The sequence below is a fragment of the Saccoglossus kowalevskii genome, chromosome 13, assembly GCF_978046115.1.
Source record: "Saccoglossus kowalevskii chromosome 13, keSacKowa6.1, whole genome shotgun sequence".
NCBI lineage: Eukaryota > Metazoa > Hemichordata > Enteropneusta > Harrimaniidae > Saccoglossus > Saccoglossus kowalevskii.
The window spans coordinates 32,272,802-32,293,251 of record NC_140653.1 but is presented as its reverse complement, the minus strand read 5'-3'; the positions used below and the strand labels follow the sequence as shown (position 1 = coordinate 32,293,251).

Here is a 20,450-nt window from a genome sequence, read left to right as displayed (position 1 = left end):
TTGCACCAATCTCTCTATAAATACAACCATAACCGTGGGTTTACAGAATTGATTCTATTTTTTTAAATAATTGACAACCAAATATCCATGATTTCTCATACATGTAATATACATATATTGTCTTGGCTACATAACTAACATTTTGTGAACTGCTATTGTAAATCAGACTTTGCAGCTTTAGTAGAGGTGCATAGTCTGGGATTGATAAGGAGAGTTCTTCCTCCAAGAAATTGAAAAAAGTTGGCTAAGAAAGAGGTTTAAAACCACAGCAGGGAGACCTGATTTATTTATTTCACCAGAAAATAATGACTGAGCTATTACAATTTCTGATGGAGATTCTGAGAAAATCAGTATTTTCCTTAATAAATGAACAGCTTGAACAATGGGTTATTTAACCGAGTGGTATAATTATATTCAGTGTTCAAATCAAACTTGCACATATGAAATTCAATTGTCCCACTGATCAACTGTTACCATAAAATTACCTATCGTAGTATTCAGATGTGATATAGGATTCAGGTTAAATACGACTTACACGTTTTTGTATTTAAATTCTAACTATGAAGGCAAAATGAATCGAAATGTCCGTATTATCAGCAAAACTGGAATAAAATTTTGTAAATAGAAATACAGTTGCCCTTCAGTGAGTATTGGATGAATGTCCAACTCCGGCATGCACTGTTTTTGCAGCTGTCTTGATTTCCTTTTCAAACTGTATAAGTATATTGTCATGTTCCTAACTTCTTTCTTTTATTGGTACAAGATTTCTCGGCCTTAACTGCAATAAAAATATATAGAATATGTTTTTACAATGATAATTAAATTTAGAATTGGAAAACATGTGGATTATGCTTTACAAATAATGTATACCTCAGTTATAGGAATGTCAAAGCACTATGAACACCATCGTCCGATCGCATGGTTTCACTAAAGCTGGCCATTTATAACCAGCCCACGAACCTGTGCGTGATCATGTTAGGAAAAGCTGTATTTCACGGCAGTTAAATTGAGTCATTTGATTGAGCGCGCCAAGAAGCTGGCGCTACCAATCAGCGTTGCTGTATCATAAATTTGAATATCCCGGGGGTCATCAGATTAAAACAATGGCAGCGTGTAGCCTCTACGCTGATTCATCAGGAGTCAAGAATGTTTGACACGTTTGAACAAAGACTATGGAATGTTTAAATATTTGTGCAGACCGTTTTAGTAAACAGATAACATGTTGACTTGTCAGATTCATTCTTCGTTGCAACTAACACATAATTTCCCTTAAAAACAGCACTAAGTTTTTTCTTTTGATGGTCAGTAAGCTCGTTACAGAGAAAAAGCTAGCAACACGTTTATTTCTATATTCAACCGAGCTAGCTCCACGATTTTACCAAGTAATATATCGTGAGTTCTGATTGGGTAAATCAAATGAGCCCAAGTGAATCTTAAAATCTGTTGAGGCTTCGGCCAAATAAATGGTCCTTGGCTGGCGAAGATGTATGAGAACACCTCAGTGCTAGGAATGTCAAAGCACTATGAACACCTCAGTGATAGGAATGCCAAAGCACTATGAACACCAAAGTGCTAGAAATGCCAAAGCACTATGAACACCAAAGTGATAGGAATGCCAAACACTATGAACACCTCAGTGATAGGAATGCCAAAGCACTAGGAACACCTCAGTGCTAGGAATGCAAAAGCACTAGGAACACCAAAGTGATAGGAATGCAAAAGCACTATGAACACTAAAGTGCTAGGAATGCCAAAGCACTAGGAACACCAAAGTGATAGGAATATCAAAGCACTATGAACACCAAAGTGCTAGAAATGCCAAAGCACTATAAACACCTCGGTGCTAGGAATACCAAAGCACTATGAACACCTCGGTGCTAGGAATACCAAAGCACTATGAACACCTCAGTGCTAGGAATGCCAAAGCACTATGAACACCAAAGTGATAGGAATGTCAAAACACTAGGAACACCAAAGTGCTAGGAATGTCAAAGCACTATGAACACCAAAGTGCTAAAAATGTCAAAGCACTATGAACATCAAAGTGATAGGAATGTCAAAGCACTATGAACACCAAAGTGATAGGAATGTCAAAAGTGACAGGAATGTCAAAGCACTATGAACACCTTAATGATAGGAATGTCAAAGCACTATGAACACCTCATTGCTAGGAATACCAAAGCACTATGAACACCTCAGTGATAGGAATGCCAAAGCACTATGAACACCTGGGAATGCCAAAGCACTATGAACACCTCAGTGATATTCCTCTGAACAACTCATCACTGTGAATGCAAAGACACAACAGAACCATGTACACCTCATTACTATGAATATTCCAGTACACTGAACACTGTAAACACCTTGTTACTGTGAACATAACTACAAATAAACCATATTCAATACCTTTATTGTTTTTTGTATTTAGTCTCCTTTTACTCATCCTGGTGGGAACAATTGTCGCTGTATTCTTCAAACTGACTTGTGAGGATTTACTGTTTTTTCTAGATATGGCTTTATTTGATTTCCTTTTCTTTGACACACTGTGTTCCTGTCAATAACATAAACCAAATATTCTACGAGTCAATTCTAAAAAATATAGACAGTACGGTATTCGTTATACAGTGAATGACAAGTCTGCAATGATGCTAATTAATGGTAATGATGGTAATTAATATGCATGTATTTCAACCAGAAACTATTCTATCCCAGAATACATACACCCAAGATTTACTCCATTTAACTTGAAAAGTGACCAAATCAATTGAAAGTAAATGAATCACTCAAGATTATAATGCACCTAGTACTTTGTGAACACTCACTCACAACTCACTCTATTGCTAGATTTGATCTACACTAAATCTCCTGTTTCAAATCAAATATCTTAGTTCTCATAAAGTTTTCTCAGACTTGTATACAGATCACATGACATCAAAGTTTTACAGTGCTCAATAGAAACAACAAATAACCGGTAAAGAGTTCCGACTCAGGACTGACGTAACTGCGATGTGACAGATACGCTGCCCATTAATTGAGCTGGCCGTTGGCCATGTTATTTTATAAGTTAGAGTGTAGATCATGTATATTAATAAGTTGATTATTATGCAGAACTTGTGTATAGGGTACACCTACCACAATTTCAGTATGCAGACTGTATGAGAACAATGAATATGAATTCCAAAATTTTTACTATATTCACATGTTGCATAATAATTGTTCTCTGACTTGTATAGCATATTCTATTTGGAAATACAGGCATGGTCTCTCTTTCATATTACCAATTTCATGCAGTATAGTTGACAGGACTCATCGAATGCCTTCAAAAGTATGAGAATTTCCCCAAAATATGTATATATATATATATATCTATAGATGGTCTGGGACGGTGGTTTCTAAGTCGGATAAGTTCCTCATACTCGAACTGTTCTGGGATATAAAGTCCTCCCCGCCTGTGGCTTTGACCCTTTCTCCTGGGTTGGACTTTATATCCCAGAAGGGTCCTTGTAATCTGGCTTCACCCTACACTCCAAAAACAAGATAGTTTTATTACATGAACTTCCATACACAGGAAAGGGACTGCATGTCATCACATGCAAGTACTGTGAATATACCTACATGTACACATAACAGAAACAATCCTACCTGCTTTTTGCTCTTGCTAACATCAGTATTCTTCCGCTTGTTGGATTTCTTCATTCCTCGAGACTTACCATCTAAACATTAACATCATATTAGCCTAGAATCTAAACTTCTTGCAATAGTAAATGTCCCACTCTACAATAGCCTGGATATCATTGGTATGATAGTAAATGTCCCACTCTACAATAGCCTGGATATCATTTGTATGATAGTAAATGTCCCACTCTACAATAGCCTGGATATCATTGGTATGATAGTAAATGTCTCACTCTACAATAGCCTGGATATCATTTGTATGATAGTAAATGTCCCACTCTACAATAGCCTGGATATCATTGGTATGATAGTAAATGTCTCACACTACAATAGCCTGGATATCATTGGTATGATAGTAAATGTCTCACTCTACAATAGCCTGGATATCATTGGTATGATAGTACATGTCTCACACTACAATAGCCTGGATATCATTGGTATCATAGTAAATGTCTCACTCTACAATAGCCTGGATATCATTGGTATCATAGTAAATGTCTCACTCTACAATAGCCTGGATATCATTGGTATCATAGTAAATGTCTCACTCTACAATAGCCTGGATATCATTGGTATGATAGTAAATGTCTCACACTACAATAGCCTGGATATCATTGGTATCATAGTAAATGTCTCACTCTACAATAGCCTGGATATCATTGGTATCATAGTAAATGTCTCACTCTACAATAGCCTGGATATCATTGGTATGATAGTAAATGTCTCACACTACAATAGTCTGGATATCATTGGTATGATAGTAAATGTCCCACTCTACAATAGCCTGGATATCATTGGTATGATAGTAAATGTCTCACTCTACAATAGCCTGGATATCATTTGTATGATAGTAAATGTCCCACTCTACAATAGCCTGGATATCATTGGTATGATAGTAAATGTCTCACTCTACAATAGCCTGGATATCATTTGTATGATAGTAAATGTCCCACTCTACAATAGCCTGGATATCATTGGTATGATAGTAAATGTCTCACACTACAATAGCCTGGATATCATTGGTATGATAGTAAATGTCCCACTCTACAATAGCCTGGATATCATTGGTATGATAGTAAATGTCTCACTCTACAATAGCCTGGATACCATTGGTATGATAGTAAATGTCTCACACTACAATAGCGTGGATACCATTGGTATGATAGTAAATGTCTTACTCTACAATAGCCTGGATATCATTGGTATCATAGTAAATATCTCACTCTACAATAGCCTGGATATCATTGGTATCATAGTAAATGTCTAAATGTCAGTTTGGTTGGTAGAGCGATTGCTAGTCAGATTGGTTGATACACAGTCAAATAGTTGGTAGATAGTAATAATGTTTGATTTATAGTTAAGTTGATCGATTGGTTGAAAGATAGTCATGTTGGTTGATAAACTGAGGCTTGTTGATAGACTGGTTTGTAGACAGTTGATAGGTTGATAGACAGTCTGGGTGGTGGGCAATCAGATTGGTTGTGATGTTGCAAGTCAAGATTGGTTGATAAATATGAAGAAATGTTGTTCCATGCACTATAAACGATGATATCTGTTTGATGCTTACGACTTTGGGGCCTGCACTTTATGATAACTTGATTTACCTACCCTTTGGTGCCATTGGTCCAGCTGGTCCTTTGAACCAAACTGTTCTGCTATTATGATCAACTATATTATTCATTCCTGGTTTTTGATAACACTGTAACCAATTCAGGAATGTCTGATAATCAGCAGCTCTGCCATCCGGATTAAAACCAGTAGTTCCTACATATATTAAAATATGGCACAATAAGTAATGCCTTGCCTATACACACATGGCTAAAACTATCATAATATATACATATAGTTCTCCATTCCTCTACCAGGGGGATATGTACATCTGACATCTACAGTAAAGACTTAATTTTTAAGCTGGCTTTACATATAATTTTTAAAGCAAGTGTCCATGTCAATAATTTCTACTTATACTTTACATAGTATTTACTTAATAATTTAGAAATGTAGCAGATTTGAAAGTAAGCTATTCTAATAAAATTCAATTTATGAAAAATCAAAATAAAAGCACAAATTTGTGACAAATGCTTTTAATCTTGTCCTAATAAGTTGATAAAAATTAATTTCCTGAAATTCTGCAATTCTTCGGTTCTTGGATTATCTGCAACTCATAATATCATAAATATTAATGTTTACCTTTTAAATTAATGACCTCTAGGGGGACCACATGACATAAATGCAGTATATCACACTTGTCCATTATTTTGTTATCTACTGGTATTTCAGGCAGCCCCTCTAGTACATTTCTGGCTTTGGTGAATGGTGCAATTCCACTCCTGAGGCAAACATAAAGGAATAAAACAGTGTATGTAAAATACAAATTTGTAACACAATTACATAATTTTTTTATACTATGCCAATGATTGACCCTTGAAGATCACACATCCTGGTACTTTGCTTGACCTCTGAAGGTCACATCCTGGTACTTTCCTTGAACCCTAAAGTTCGCACATCCTGGTACTTTGCTTGACCCCTGATGGTCACACATCCTGGTACTTTGCTTGACCCCTGAAGGTCATACATTCTGGTACTTTGTTTGAACCCTAAAGGTCACACATCCTGGTACTTTGCTTTACCCCTGAAGGTCACATCCTGGTACTTTGCTCGACCCCCTGAATGGAATACATCCTGGTATTAGCTTGACCCCTGAAGGTCACATATCCTGGAACTTTTCTTGACCCCTGAAGGTCACACATCCTGGGATTTTCTAGGGGGATACAATTTCACTATCCATGAAAATTTGTCAACTATACCGGTAAGAAGTAGTTTACACTCAGGCACCAGCAACTCTTACAAGAGACATGAATATAATAATAATAATAACTTTATTACACAACTGCACCATCAGTGGGTGCTGTATGGTAAGGATACAGATCAGAATAAACAAACACAAATAAACAAAAACAACAAAAGTTTCAAAATTACAAACAAATCAAAGGGTATATATAAAATATGTATTACAATTAGGTTTTATAAATTGTATTTTTTAAGTATTTTGCAAGTGCAGTACTACTATTTATGATGCAAGTGAATATTAAATTTCGGTTAATTGTACTGCATATTTCTAATGTACAATCTTAGCAATTTAGCAGCAACTGGATATTATGGTGCCAAGACAGATAGGCAATGTTTGTATAGTTCTGTCTTTTGTGATCTAATCAGGCAATAATATATAAATGCAGTTGACTGTGGCACTCAAATTTTAGGATGCCAATGTACTTACAATGCCATTTTCGAATGGTCATTGGTATTGCATTCTTCAAAAAAAGTCATTGTCAATGACACTTCCCCGTTTTGTCATATTTGAGTGACATATACACTCAAAGCAAATCATGACCGAAATCGTACATTGTACTAAATCTGAACAAGATCCATTCATGCATGACTGAGATCCAGTTCCGGAATTGTGAAAATACGTGATTTTGATGCATTTTCGGCCTTAAAATGGCCATCATTCAGCTATTGTTAAGCGGATCATGAAACAGATGCACATATCTATTTGTGACATGATGTACCATGTGTGTGTGAAGTTTGAACTTAATCAATCCAGACATGTCTCGGATACGGATCCAGAACTGAATTCTTTAAAACAAAATGGCCACCAGTCGGCCATTTCGAACTTGATCCGAAAAAAAAAATGACGTGCATCAAGGTCCTATTATGTTTAATGTATGTACCAAATTTGAACAAAATCCGTCCATGCATAACTGAGATCCGGGTCCGGAATGGTGAAAATGTGCAATTTCAATGCATTTTCGACCTCAAAGCGACCGCCATTTTCCACCTTAAAATGGCTGCTATTCGACTATCATTAATCGGATCATGAAAAAAATGCATGTGCATATGTCCCATATAATGTGTGATGTATGAGTGAAGTTTGAACTTAATCGGCCCATGCATGTTCGAGATACAGGTGATCACGGACGCACGGACACACGGACGCACACAGGGCAAACCATAAGTCCCCGTTTTTGGACTACGTCCGAACGAGGACTAAAAAGTAAGTAACCATGCTGGCAATGGGGTTTCAACTCCACCATATTTAATCCCCAGGGTAACGTGTTCAGACCTGTTTTTAAGTCGATCAGTGTAAGTATTATGTATAGAATATAATAGAATAATGCTTTATTACATCCTTAATGAAATCTGACATTTCAGTTTTGGTAATTGCTGTATCAAAGCTTTTTAAAATAAACTACAATACAATTAAAACTACACATACAATACAATAGTAGATTTCAAATAAACAAAAACTAAATCACACTGAAAATATAGCACAACAATACATTAATTAATTATCACCTTTTCTTTTCTTATTTTGTAGGCTTTCTGTATGTAATTTAATAACCCGAGTAGACATTGTTTGTTAGTTGTGTTTAAATATATCTTTGTTGTTGTAATTTTTGAAATTTGGATTGGAGAATAGACTAGATTTATAATCTTGTCTATTTTCTGTATAGAGATCACACTGACGAAATGGATTTCATCCTCAATCACATTACATTTGTCACATTTCCTGTCCTGAATTTTTGTTTTTGGTTTTGTGTGTCTACCCACTTCTATGTACAGTTGGTGGCAGCTAATTCTAAATTTGCTCATTGTTTGAACCGCTTGCCTATCAGTTAACTGTTGTAAATACCCCCCGGTAACATTCTTTTTTGAATAAACTGTAAGTCCTCAGTTTAGATTCTGTTCTTTGCATGTCTATGTTCCATTTGTTAGTGCAGTACTTTGCTGCCATTTTGTTGAAGTTTTGTTTTGTAATATCCATATGGATTTGATGTTCATTCACAATTTTGTTGAGTCTTGGAAGAAATTCACCCAAACTTTTGTTGTTTTGTTTTAGGAGAACACATCAATCTTGGGTATTTATGGGGAACTGGGAAAATACCCACTTGACGTATTCATCAAAAAACAATTAATTAAATACTTCAACAGAGTAATGAATACATCAAATGAATTGGTAAGGGAGGCAGCAATTATGAACAAACAATTAAACAGCAAATGGTACAGTGCCATAACTACACTGTTAACTCAAATAAACCAACCACAAATTATCGAAACAACAACTATACTGAACGACAGAGAAACTAAGATATGTTTGGAAGTTGAAAAAATATATAAATTATACTGGAAAAGGGAAATTAACATTGGGGCTGATGTTAACCAAAATAACAATAACAGAAGGAATAAACTCAGAATGTACAACAATTTCAAAAATGAATTTACTTTAGAAAATTATGTGATCAAAATAAAGAATGCCGAGCTACGTGAATGTCTAAGTAGGTTCCATCTGAGGAATCATAAACTAAAAATTGAAACAGGGAGGTACACCAAATCAATAACTGAAATAGGAAAAAGAATCTGCGAACTGTGTTCAAATAACAAAGTAGAAGATGAGTACCATTTCATGATTGAATGCCCCTTTTACGAAAAATCACGGAAAGCATTATTTGAAGAGACTACTAAGCACATTCATGAATATGAGTGACTACAACAAATTTTTAAAATTAATGGGTGATACCAATCTGAATGTGCAAATACCAGTTGCCCAATTTATCAAAAATAACACGAATCTTAGACAGCAACATCTTCTGGCAAATTAACATAAATACTTTTCTCCTTTAATACGTTTTTTAATTTATTTACTGCTTATTTCCAGTAATCATTTTCTTTGTTTGTTTCCATTTCCTTCATAGCATTGAAAGCTATGTTGTCTTTCGTCAATGTAATTAAATGTTTGTACATAGTTATTGCCTTATAGTATAGTAAGTGTAACAATGGTAATCTACCAGTATCCATTCTTACTGCAATGTTGCTTGATCTGTTATTCACATTTAGAATGTGCCTACAGAATCTGAGGTGGACTTTTTCAGTTTCTGTCTTGTCCCAGTTTTTGTTCGTACATACTCCCCATATTTCTCCCCCATAGAATAGAATAGAATAATGCTTTATTAATACCGCAAAGAAAGATTTAAAATTTCCTTTTAGGTTTTCAGATTAATAAAGTAAATAATAAAAGTACATGAAATGTAAAAATTGATTTAACAAGTCATTGTCAATGACACGTCCCCGTTCCGTTCATATTTGAGTGACATATACATTCAAAGCAGATCATGACCGAAATGCACCTGCATATGTACAACACATTGTGCTAAATCTGAACAAAATCCATCCATGCATGACTGAGATCCGGTTCTGGAATTGTGAAAATATGTGATTTTGATGCATTTTCGGCTTTAAAATGGCCATCATTCCGCTATTGTTAAGCAGATCATGAAACAAATGCACATATCTATTTGTGACATGATGTACCATGTGTGTGTGAAGTTTGAACTTGATCAATCCAGACATGTCTTGGATACGGATCCAGAACTGAATTCTTTAACAAAATGGCCGCCAGTCGGCCATTTCGAACTTGATCCGAAAAAAAAAAAGACGTGCATCAAGGTCCTATTATGTTTAATGTATGTACCAAATTTGAACAAAATCCATCCATGCATAACTGAGATACGGGTCCGGAATGGTGAAAATGTGCAATTTCAATGCATTTTCGGCCTTAAAGCGGTCGCCATTTGGCTATCGTTAATGAGATCATGAAACAAATGCACATACATATTTGTGACATGATGTACCTTGTGTGTGTGAAGTTTGAACTCGATCAATCCAAGCATGTCTCGGATACGGATCCAGAACTGAATTCTTTAAAACAAAATGGCCGCCAGTCGGCTATTTCGAACTTGATCCGAAAAAAAAAATGACGTGCATCAAGGTCCTATTATGTTTAATGTATGTACCAAATTTGAATGAAATCCGTCCATGCATAACTGAGATCCGGGTTCGGAATGGTGAAAATGTGCGATTTCAATGCTTTTTCGGCCTTAAAGCGGCCGCCATTTGGCTATCGTTAATGAGATCATGAAACAAATGCACATACATATTTGTGACATGATGTACCTTGTGTGTGTGAAGTTTGAACTCGATCAATCCAAGCATGTCTCAGATACGGATCCAGAACTGAATTCTTTAAAACAAAATGGCCACCAGTCGGCCATTTCGAACCCGATCCCCCCAAAAAAATGAGGTGCATCAAGGTCCTATTATGTTTAATGTATGTACCAAATTTGAACAAAATCCGTCCATGCATAACTGAGATCCGGGTCCGGAATGGTGAAAATGTGCGATTTTGATGCATTTTCGGCCTTAAAATGGCCGCTATTCGGCTATCGTTAATCGGATCATGAAAAAAATGCATGTGCATATGTCCCATATAATGTGTGATGTATGAGTGAAGTTTGAACTTAATCGGTCCATGCATGTTCGAGATACAGGTGATCACGGACGCACGGACGGACGCACACAGGGCAAAACATAAGTCCCCGTTTTCGGACTGCGTCCGAACGGGGACTAAAAAGAATTCAAAATTAGTGAACGACAAAAATACTACAGACAATTATTAATAATATAAGAAATATTAAAATACTGTCATATGTAAGTATCACTGTATGTAGCATAGAATATGTAAAAAATATAAAAGAACATGACAAAATAAAATAATTAGTCTTGTTTAGATTTAACTAAATATTTGCAGAGAGTGATAAGATGGTTTGTATTTGGTGACTGTAGTACAAGTTTAAATTGTTCTTTTTTGTTCAAGTTTTGGTAATCACTGTTAATTTCTTTAAGGATATTATATATGTCATCTCTGTGTTCTGTGTACAGTTTACATTCTAGTAAATGATGTAATTCATCTTCTATCTCTTTACAATGGGTGCATAATCTGTCTTTTATCAGTGTTTTTGGTTTTGTGTACCTTCCTGTTTCTACAGCTAGTTTGTGACTACTTGTTCTAAATTGTGCTAGTATTTTGATGTAATGTCTGTTATCAATGTGTTTTATGTAATGTTCCATGTCTAGTGTGGTTTTGTATGTACTGAAACGCACAGTTTTGCATCATCTCTTTTATTGTCATTGTTCCATGTGTTAGTGTAATATATTGGTATTTGTGTGGTCTCAAACAATTTTGTTTTAATAGTAATATTGTTTCTATTATAGATAGGTGCTTGTGCCCTTTCTGCTCTCCTTGCTTTTTTTGCTAGTGTTGACATTGTTAAGTTCATAGACCCATTACTATTAAATTAACACCCAGATAGGTGAAGTTTGTTGTTTTCTCAATTACTCCATTTCCATACCTTATATTTAGCTTCTCTGTATTGTAACCATTTCTATTAAATATAATTGATTTTGTTTTCTTTATGTTTACTTGTAGTCCCCATTTGTTTGCATACCTATGTAGACAATTCATGGAATTTTGCAGTCCATCTTTACTTTGTGACATAAGGATGATATCATCTGCATATAACAGACATGGAATTGGTGTGTTATATAATTGTGGTGGGAGACTGTCTTCTTGATCCAACTCGTCAATTAAGTCATTAATGTAGATATTAAATAGTGTAGGACTCAGTGGACAGCCTTGTTTTACACCGTTTTCCAGTTTGAAATTCAGGGTTACTTTAACTTCAAGCTTGACTGCACATTTCTTGTTCAGATACATATGTTTTATGACATTGTAGATATTGCCATTGATATTGTTTGTATTTTATACATTAGACCAGTGTTCCACACAGTATCGAAGCATTTCCTGAGGTCAATAAAACTGAAGTAAAGTTTCCTTTTCTGTGATTGATATTTTTTTATTATCGTGTGCAGGGTTAATATGTGGTCAGTTGTACGATGTTTTTTTCTGAAACCACCTTGGTTTGGGTGAATGATGTTGTTCTCATCTAGAAACTGGATTAGTCTATTATTATTGATGGAATTATATGATGATTTTTCAAAGGCAGATGTTTTGGGCGAGGGCGGTTTTATAGATCTGGCCATGGAAGTTTTAAACTTTTAAGCATAAGGACGGCGTATTTATATTTACATGTAATTGTCAATGTGTTTATATTTTGTTTATGATAAATTTGGCTCTATCCTCTTATATAACAGTTTTGTTAAGAACATTCAAAATCTTTTTAAAAACACTCAATCATGGTCGAAACATCATCCATTGGTGCTGTTTCCCTCTCCCCTTCCAAGGGGCTTAAACTCTTCCACATTCAAACCCCCTTTACGATGTTCACATCTATTTTTCTCTTAAAATATATACTAGTAGGTTATGTCAGCATAAAGGAATGCAAAATAATAATGAGACTAACCTCACACAGACAATTGTTTACTCTGTTCTTACCTGTAAAGTATTTCTGCTCTTAAATAATTTCCAATACCATTGAAAAACTTCTGATCTAAAAGAACTTCACAGATTGGTCGTTCAAAAACTTTATTACTGATATTCATCACAATGTTGGATCTAGAAAAAAATTATTTAGATTGTTTACTTTATGGTCTGAATCCTGATTTCAAATCTTAGATACAATGTCAGAAAATTTCGTTAAAGCCTAGACTCTCTAAAATCACAAGCCAACATTTTGTTTTATTATATGTTATTGCTAACAATAGATTTGAGACAACTTTATTTTCTTCAAAAATTATCCCTGAAAGCATATAACTTAGAAAAAAGGGGCAAGAAACTGTAGATATCCTTCTTATGTAACATTAGTAATAATCCCCTACCCAATTACCACCTTAGAAGGACTGACAACAAAGCTATGTCAACAATGCTGCATCCTCTCCTGTATTTTGTACTACCATGGAAGGTACTAACTTCCATGGTAATACAAAGTGTTTTTCAGTCTTCCTTTTAAAGACACCCTACCTGAAAACCTGATATTCGAACATTGGATCAGGACTCCTATCCTTTGACCAATCGGAATTCACTTCCCATCTACCAAAGCGTCTGGTGTCAACAAAACTCAACACCATTGGTGGAGTTTCTTTAGTGAAAAACTTCAAATGGGCATGTTTGTGTAGTTCATTAATTGAAGAGAAATGAAAGCTTCCTGACATTCCAAATCGAAACAAAATCTTCGTCATATTTCCGGACGATGTTTTATATTTCTTCTCCTTGTTTACCAACAGGCTGGAGTTCGGATGCAAAGCAAGTTGCATTTCTTTGCCACGCGCCGATGCACTCACTGTGTACGACTCGCAATCAAAGGAAACGTCGTCACATTTTGACACAACTGATTTCACTACTTTACCAGAGAATATCCGGTTACTGCAAACATGGTTCACAAATCTACAAGCCAAATGTATTTCTGGACCCTCTGGCATATTACTGTTTTGTTACCTCTTATTCCTTCTTAAACTTTTGTAACCATTGCCAATCCCTCCGGGGAATGTGTAAGTGTTAATAAAAATTACTGCAAAGTGCTCTCGTGCCCGCGGCGGCCCTCGTGTTCTGTCACAGTCTCTAAACAACCGGTTGGGAAACAATGTCCAAGGTGTTAATCACCCGACCACTAGTACAGTGCGTATTATTCTTTACAACAATGATGAGGGACTGAAGTTCTGGCATAGACCATAGACATTAGAAAAAAATCTATGGTTCTGGTAACAAGTAAATACACTGCTCAGCTGTTTGGTTCGTTTGTTTTTGAATAGCGCCACCACAGTTGAAACAAACTGAAACTTTTTTTTTTATGTATACAGCAAATTACAAATGTGATCTTGAGGCACAAAAGTTATGACCTTGTATTGGCAGACAGTAGTTCCCTGCACTAATATGGGAGGGCTTAATTATCAGCCTATTTCAGAGATAAATGTCTTAAATTAAAACCCAGTGAATATTCACAAACGAATGAATATGCCAAAACACCAATTGAACAGGTACATTTGAAATTCTGCAAAAAAATACTAGGTAAATACTTGGTAAATTCCCATTACTTATAAATATTCAGGAAAATCTTATTAAATACTGGTATCGTATTAGTGCCTTACCAGACAGTAATATTACAAAACAAGCCTTTGAAGAACAAAAACAAAAACAAAATTTAAATTGGTTTACATCAGTAAAAAACATGGTCTCCGAAAATATTACAAACTTATCCTCGTCTGTTATACCTCAAAAATTACCACACAGTAAAATAAAAAAACATACGAAAAAACATCCAACAAAGGTATGTAGAGTTCTGGAAGTTGGGTGTAACAAATGATAATAGAAAACTGAGAACGTATATAAAGTTTAAAGACTCGTACACTTTTGAACCATATTTGCTCTTATGTAATCTGAAACATAAAATCTTATTGACTCGTTTCAGAATAAGCAGTCATGTATTAGAAATTGAGAAGGGTAGACATACCCAACCCAAAATACCTTTAGAAGACAGAATCTGTAAGCAATGTTCCCAGATCAAAATTGAAAATGAAGAACATTTCTTCATGGAATGTCTTAGGTATCAAACAGAAAGACAAAAGCTATTTAATAATATCAGTATTCCAGAAGAATTGAAAAGTGATAACCAGATATTTAAATATATTATGAGTTCAAGAGAAGATGTACTAATAAGACAAGTTGGTGAATACTTATACCAAATATTTGGAATCAGAAATAACAATAACTGACATTTTACTTTTACTTTAGTTTTATATGTATTGTACTTTATTGCTAACATTTTATTGCTGTTCAACCAAGGATGCAATAAATTCATTATTATTATTATTATTATATGCCTGCAACATCAAAATTAAACATATTAAATGTTGATCTACAGTAGTTTATGCAATTGCAGCTCCTATTTATTATGCAAATAGTGAACCCCTAATTTAAAAGGGTTGCAACAAATAAACCTATGGAAGATGTTACCTTTGAATGGTGACATTCCTTGCTAATGGCCAGATTAACTGGACATGTGTATCAGTGGCGGATCCAGGGGGCATGCCCCCCCCCAAACGCATGATGATTCATATCATCTGGATTACGCATAGCTTCTCTGCGATTTATGCTCCGTATATTTTAAGCATACATTTTGCTGGATCCGCCACTGATGTGTAATAATAATAATTATCTTTATTGCGTTCGTATCCCTATTAGGATTTTGACTAAAATGCAATACAGATGTGAATAAAGACAAACAAACAATTAAAGTGAGAATAAAAATACACACAGGATAATAAAAAAAAAGTAAATTGGATTGTTTTCCACATTTGTGTTGGTGAATGTTTAGATTACTATTGCATGTACATGACCTTATCTTGAGATAGCTGACTATAATGTTTTCAGTTTTTCCTCTCTTGTTTTGAAACCGTTCTCTATGTATTTTGCTATTTGTATTATTGATTTCTCATTTGTATTATTTAAAATATATTTTAATTCTTCTTTATTGTTTGCTAAATGTGGGGGTGATAACAGAGATCACATGTTAAAAGAAAATGTTTTTCGTCCTCTATGGCGTTATTTTCACAACAGACATTTTCTGTCAGATATATCTGTGTTGTTATATCTCCCAGTCTCTATTTGTAGTCTGTGAGCACTAAACCGTCGTTGATGACCTGTGATGAGTATTTTTGACTATGTGTAAGTAGTATTCAAAGCCAAAGTCTGTTTTCAGTTCTCTGTAAGTGCGCAATTTATTTTTGTTATTTTTCCTTTGTTATCATTGTCTAAAATCTGTTTACAATTTTTTTCAAATTTTGTTTTTAGTTTTTCTGATATTATTTTATCTATATTTACATTGTTCGCATTTTGCTTGTGTATATGTTGATGAATGCTACTGATTAGATGATACCTATGAGCACAAATATACGTCACATGATCTAATTTAATGGACATGTGTATTTGGATTGGGGGAGGCCATTGATTGGATGGTACCTGCAAGTGGCAGGGGAAAGCAACTCGTATGAAGGCTGCTGATTGGTAGATTGAAACATCACATGAGCATATATAAAGTGTAATGTGACATTACACAAGACTTTCCACGTGACATAAGCTGTGTTGAAACATCAAATTGATGGACGGTGGTTGAACCAGGATTACTAGAAGAACATTCACAGATGTTTTTTGGGGTACAAAATGCCATGGTCAATTTCAATTCACAGACGGCAAATCTGTCAACAAAACAAACTATCGGTATTTTTTTCTCAAAAACAACGAAACCTTGAGTATCACACAACATTCGCACAGAAGTTGATGATGCTGCTACGTTGATCTTTCAGCTTAATGAGCCCTATTTCTAGAATAGTGTTTTTTGGAAAATGAATGAGGATAGCAATACAAGCGATGACGTCATAGTGATTGGACATGCATCAAAGTGAAGTCAATGGATAATGAGCATATCTAACAATAGAGTTTCCAAGCTTCAAGGAAAGGTGCATGTTTTGTGCTTGGCAAACTACTCCTGTGTGTCACCATGTGTCTGTGAAGGTATTGAGAGACAATTTCGTATGAGATTACAGCTGCCAGTCTACACCTATGTTAATCACAACAGTGAATTGCCGAGACTGAAGAACACCCATTAATGCGACATTGGACACATACACCACCATGACAAGATATCCGAGTTTTGGCTGGGGGTTTATTGTAACGAATTATTTTGATATAATTTTTTATAATCTAACATGCCATTATTTTGATCAACTGGTATATTTATCACATTACATTGTAAGCCAGCATAGTTATCATTTTATTTAATGTTTGGTTGATTTTATGTATGCATACATTGCACATTTTTGTGTATAATAAATGTTAATATAATTTATTTAAACATTTCCATTGCATCTTTGTAAGAATTTGTGAGGGTGAAAATATATTTTGACCTTTTTATATTTTTTATATTTTTGAAAACATTACGCCAGTGTGAATATGGGTTAATGAGAGTTTGATGTCACTTGAAAGAGGTCAGCACCCACATAACCAATTTTTTACTTACTCTGGCAAATATGTTAGTGAATAAAATACAGGTACACAACAATGTTCATGTTTAGTGATAAACACGGCAAACATAAAATACATCCATTATTCATGAATAACAACAGATTATTCTGAGACTGTCATTGAAAAAGTAAATTTTTTACTGTGACTACAAGTAGTGAAATATTATACATTAATTGAATCAAAAAGTCACAATGCTAAATGAAAGCCCAACTGGTGCACCAGCCAAAGCACAGCAAGCACAGAAACCTGTCACCAGGCACAAAAACATCAGAATCAGGTATATGTAGCAAATACAGAAGGTAGTAACCAGAGCCAGGTAACACTCATTGGCACCAGATATAAGAGCCAGAGATCAGCATTTGGAACCAGTCATCAAAGCCAGGTTACCAGCTTCTTGAGCCTGCCTCAGAGGGCTCTAGCCAGAGAGCTTTCAGTTGGACTTATTGCAATACAAGGTTATATTAATCAACAAAACATAATTAAGATTATAAAAGTTCAATAATTACAATCTTGCACAATGTGTTGATAATATATCATATAGTCATTTCACTGTGTAAGTTAGTGTCTGCCAGCAATGTACCATCAGGATAAATTGTGTCAGAGGAAATAACTACCAGTAAGAGAAAAAACAGTTTCCATCTTTTTAAAAACCAAATTCATTTTAGTGATATTGTCTAGTGAGCTAAAATACAGGTATACAAATGGGAACATTGCAGCACATCTTGACTACGATTTCACACTGTATACACAGGGTCATTGTTTCATTTTCTTCAACAACTTGATATTGCTACCAATTTTCACACAGACATTAATAATTCAACCGCTGACAAACTTGGAGCCGGCATATAAACATAATGACTAGATCATAGGTCAGCACCACCTCTCTGTAAAATAAAGTAAATTAAAATATAATAAATTCAAAGATAAATATATCTGCAGAGCTACTTCCACAGTCAGGTTACAGTTTTAATAAAAACATCTCCACACACATACTCTTTCAATATGTATGTTCATTATACTGACCTGTATAATTTCAATTTCATCTGCTGTAAGAGGTTTGGATTTATACTTAGATGACACATGCTTTGCTTCAACACCAGAACCTTTAACACTTGTGCCTTTTACAACAAAAGATGACTGCTGTGGTGCTTTGTGCACAGGAGTAGCCACAGCAGGAGGCACTGTGAAATGCTCTATAGAGAGAATAGCATGGTACATTACACATCAACAACAATACTCTTCAAATGCTATATGTTACGATCACCTTTCTGATATGGACAATTTGAATCCTATTTGTGTCATATTTAAACATACGACTGAACACAGTAAACATGCTACCCAGTAACACCTGGTGGCATTCAAGGTGGTTATAACTCACTCAATTACAAGCATGGCAATACATTACTAACCAGCCCCTTTTAACATAGTGTCTGCTAACTCCTTTTTTCCCATTAATTTTGGTATGTCTGTGGAGCTTTCTGCAGGCATTGTGTTACCGTAAAATGAAATATATCCAAATGATATCAGATTGAAAAACAGAATGACATACATATACAGACCATGTCTTGTCTATTTCTACTCTGTACAGAATTGCTCAAAGCGCTAGAGGAACTAAAATTTGAAAGTATTTGTATACATAGCTGTAAACAATACGATAAAATGTTTATTGCCCTTGTTCATGGCGCACCAATAATAGCACCATTTAGAAAATAATTGAAGCAACAATTTGTTTGTATTACACCTCACCTTTTTTGGGTCCTTTGCCACCGCGAAACTTGATAAGAGGGACATGGGGTCTGAGGACCTGTAATGACATAGTGTTATAATAATGAGTAAATCAAGATGATTACCTTTTAAAACTAACAAATGGAGATACATGTACGTCTCTTAGGATTAGTTTGCCCCACACAAGTGTTGTTATACCTGCGACAGTAAACAGCTTTGAATATGTGAACACAAAACTTGACAACAAAACTGTTTTGCAGAATAACCCTTTGTTTAGATGTACCACAGATCTGCAATCATGAGAAGGGGTGTCAAATTTACAGACTGTGAGGTCTTACTATTTTTATCTCTATGTGTACTCTTTTGAGTAATTAATGACCATTTGGGTTTTACATCACTATAAAACTGTCGATTTTCTTCACATGTGTTTGTACACTCTATATCAACCAAATTACACCTCTAGTGAAGTGTAACTTTTACACAACCAGCGATGCCAGACCCCTCGGCCTGAATGTTAGGAATTGTGTTGATATGTCCAAATTCAATTTGCATATTTAGTACTAGTACTCTCGAATACTTACGTTAATTAGGTTTTGTTTATACCCAAACCTCCCGTATTCATCACAATAACCAACCAAAATCACGGAAAGCATAAAATATATTAAATTTTACGTGCAACTATGGAGAAGATGAAAATTACCTGTGTCAGAGCTATCGTTCGTGCAGCCGCCATGATGGACGTACTTTTATACGCCCTCAACGATAGAATTTGTTGACCAATAGATCAATAGAGGGCATAGTACAATCTCCTTCCCGTGGATCTTTGAGCTTTATTTGTACATTCCCGAACAAGTAATACAATATGATTGTAATGACTTACTATCTACTGTAAACAACAAATACAAAGCTAAATATATATATTACAGATGTTTTATCATAATCGTTTTCTCGTGTCAAGTGTGTGTAGTAGTGATTCTGTTGTCTGTTCATATGCACTGGCCACAATCTTTATTCGAACAAGAAATATTTGTTTTTTCGTTTCTAAACTATATTCTACATTTTTCAAAAAAAAACACAGAATAATCTTGTCACGAGAAATAGAAAACGATAAACTTGTTGCCACCTAGAGTAAATGAGCCTTAACATAACACACAAAACAGTTCAATTCGGATGGGAGATG

The 20,450-nt window shown here is 34.9% G+C and overlaps 2 protein-coding genes across 2 annotated transcripts; both read right to left on the bottom strand.

Annotated features, from left to right (window-relative positions):
• Positions 1-256: 256 nt before the first annotated feature.
• On the bottom strand, positions 257-14,307 carry LOC102802788 (endonuclease 8-like 1). The gene is made up of 7 exons (XM_085507224.1): positions 13,490-14,307; positions 12,965-13,084; positions 5,866-6,005; positions 5,284-5,439; positions 3,643-3,713; positions 2,407-2,551; positions 257-778 (listed from the first exon to the last, which is right to left on the bottom strand). Exons 1-7 carry the CDS (start codon positions 13,945-13,947, stop codon positions 729-731), a joined length of 1,140 nt encoding a protein of 379 aa, XP_085363350.1. The 5' UTR covers positions 13,948-14,307; the 3' UTR covers positions 257-728.
• Positions 14,308-17,166: 2,859 nt separating this feature from the next.
• Positions 17,167-20,042, bottom strand: LOC100373871 (uncharacterized). Its single transcript, XM_078010880.1, has 4 exons — positions 19,971-20,042; positions 19,292-19,349; positions 18,569-18,738; positions 17,167-18,429 (listed from the first exon to the last, which is right to left on the bottom strand). Exons 1-4 carry the CDS (start codon positions 20,001-20,003, stop codon positions 18,409-18,411), a joined length of 282 nt encoding a protein of 93 aa, XP_077867006.1. The 5' UTR covers positions 20,004-20,042; the 3' UTR covers positions 17,167-18,408.
• Positions 20,043-20,450: the final 408 nt, after the last annotated feature.

Bases quoted from the DNA above. Each gene is read 5' to 3' on its own strand.
- LOC102802788 (XM_085507224.1), bottom strand. From the start codon at position 13,947: ATGCCAGAGGGTCCAGAAATACATTTGGCTTGTAGATTTGTGAACCAT. The intron at 13,085-13,489 runs GTAGGGTGTCTT...ATTTTTTTCTAG, and splicing joins TTCGAATATCAGGTTTTCAG to ATCCAACATTGTGATGAATA. The intron at 779-2,406 runs GTATTGAATATG...TTTTTATTGCAG, and splicing joins AAATACAAAAAACAATAAAG to TTAAGGCCGAGAAATCTTGT.
- LOC100373871 (XM_078010880.1), bottom strand. From the start codon at position 20,003: ATGGCGGCTGCACGAACGATAGCTCTGACACAG. The intron at 19,350-19,970 runs GTAATTTTCATC...ATGTCATTACAG, and splicing joins GAACGATAGCTCTGACACAG to GTCCTCAGACCCCATGTCCC. The intron at 18,430-18,568 runs GTCAGTATAATG...TTTATTTTACAG, and splicing joins ATGAAATTGAAATTATACAG to AGAGGTGGTGCTGACCTATG.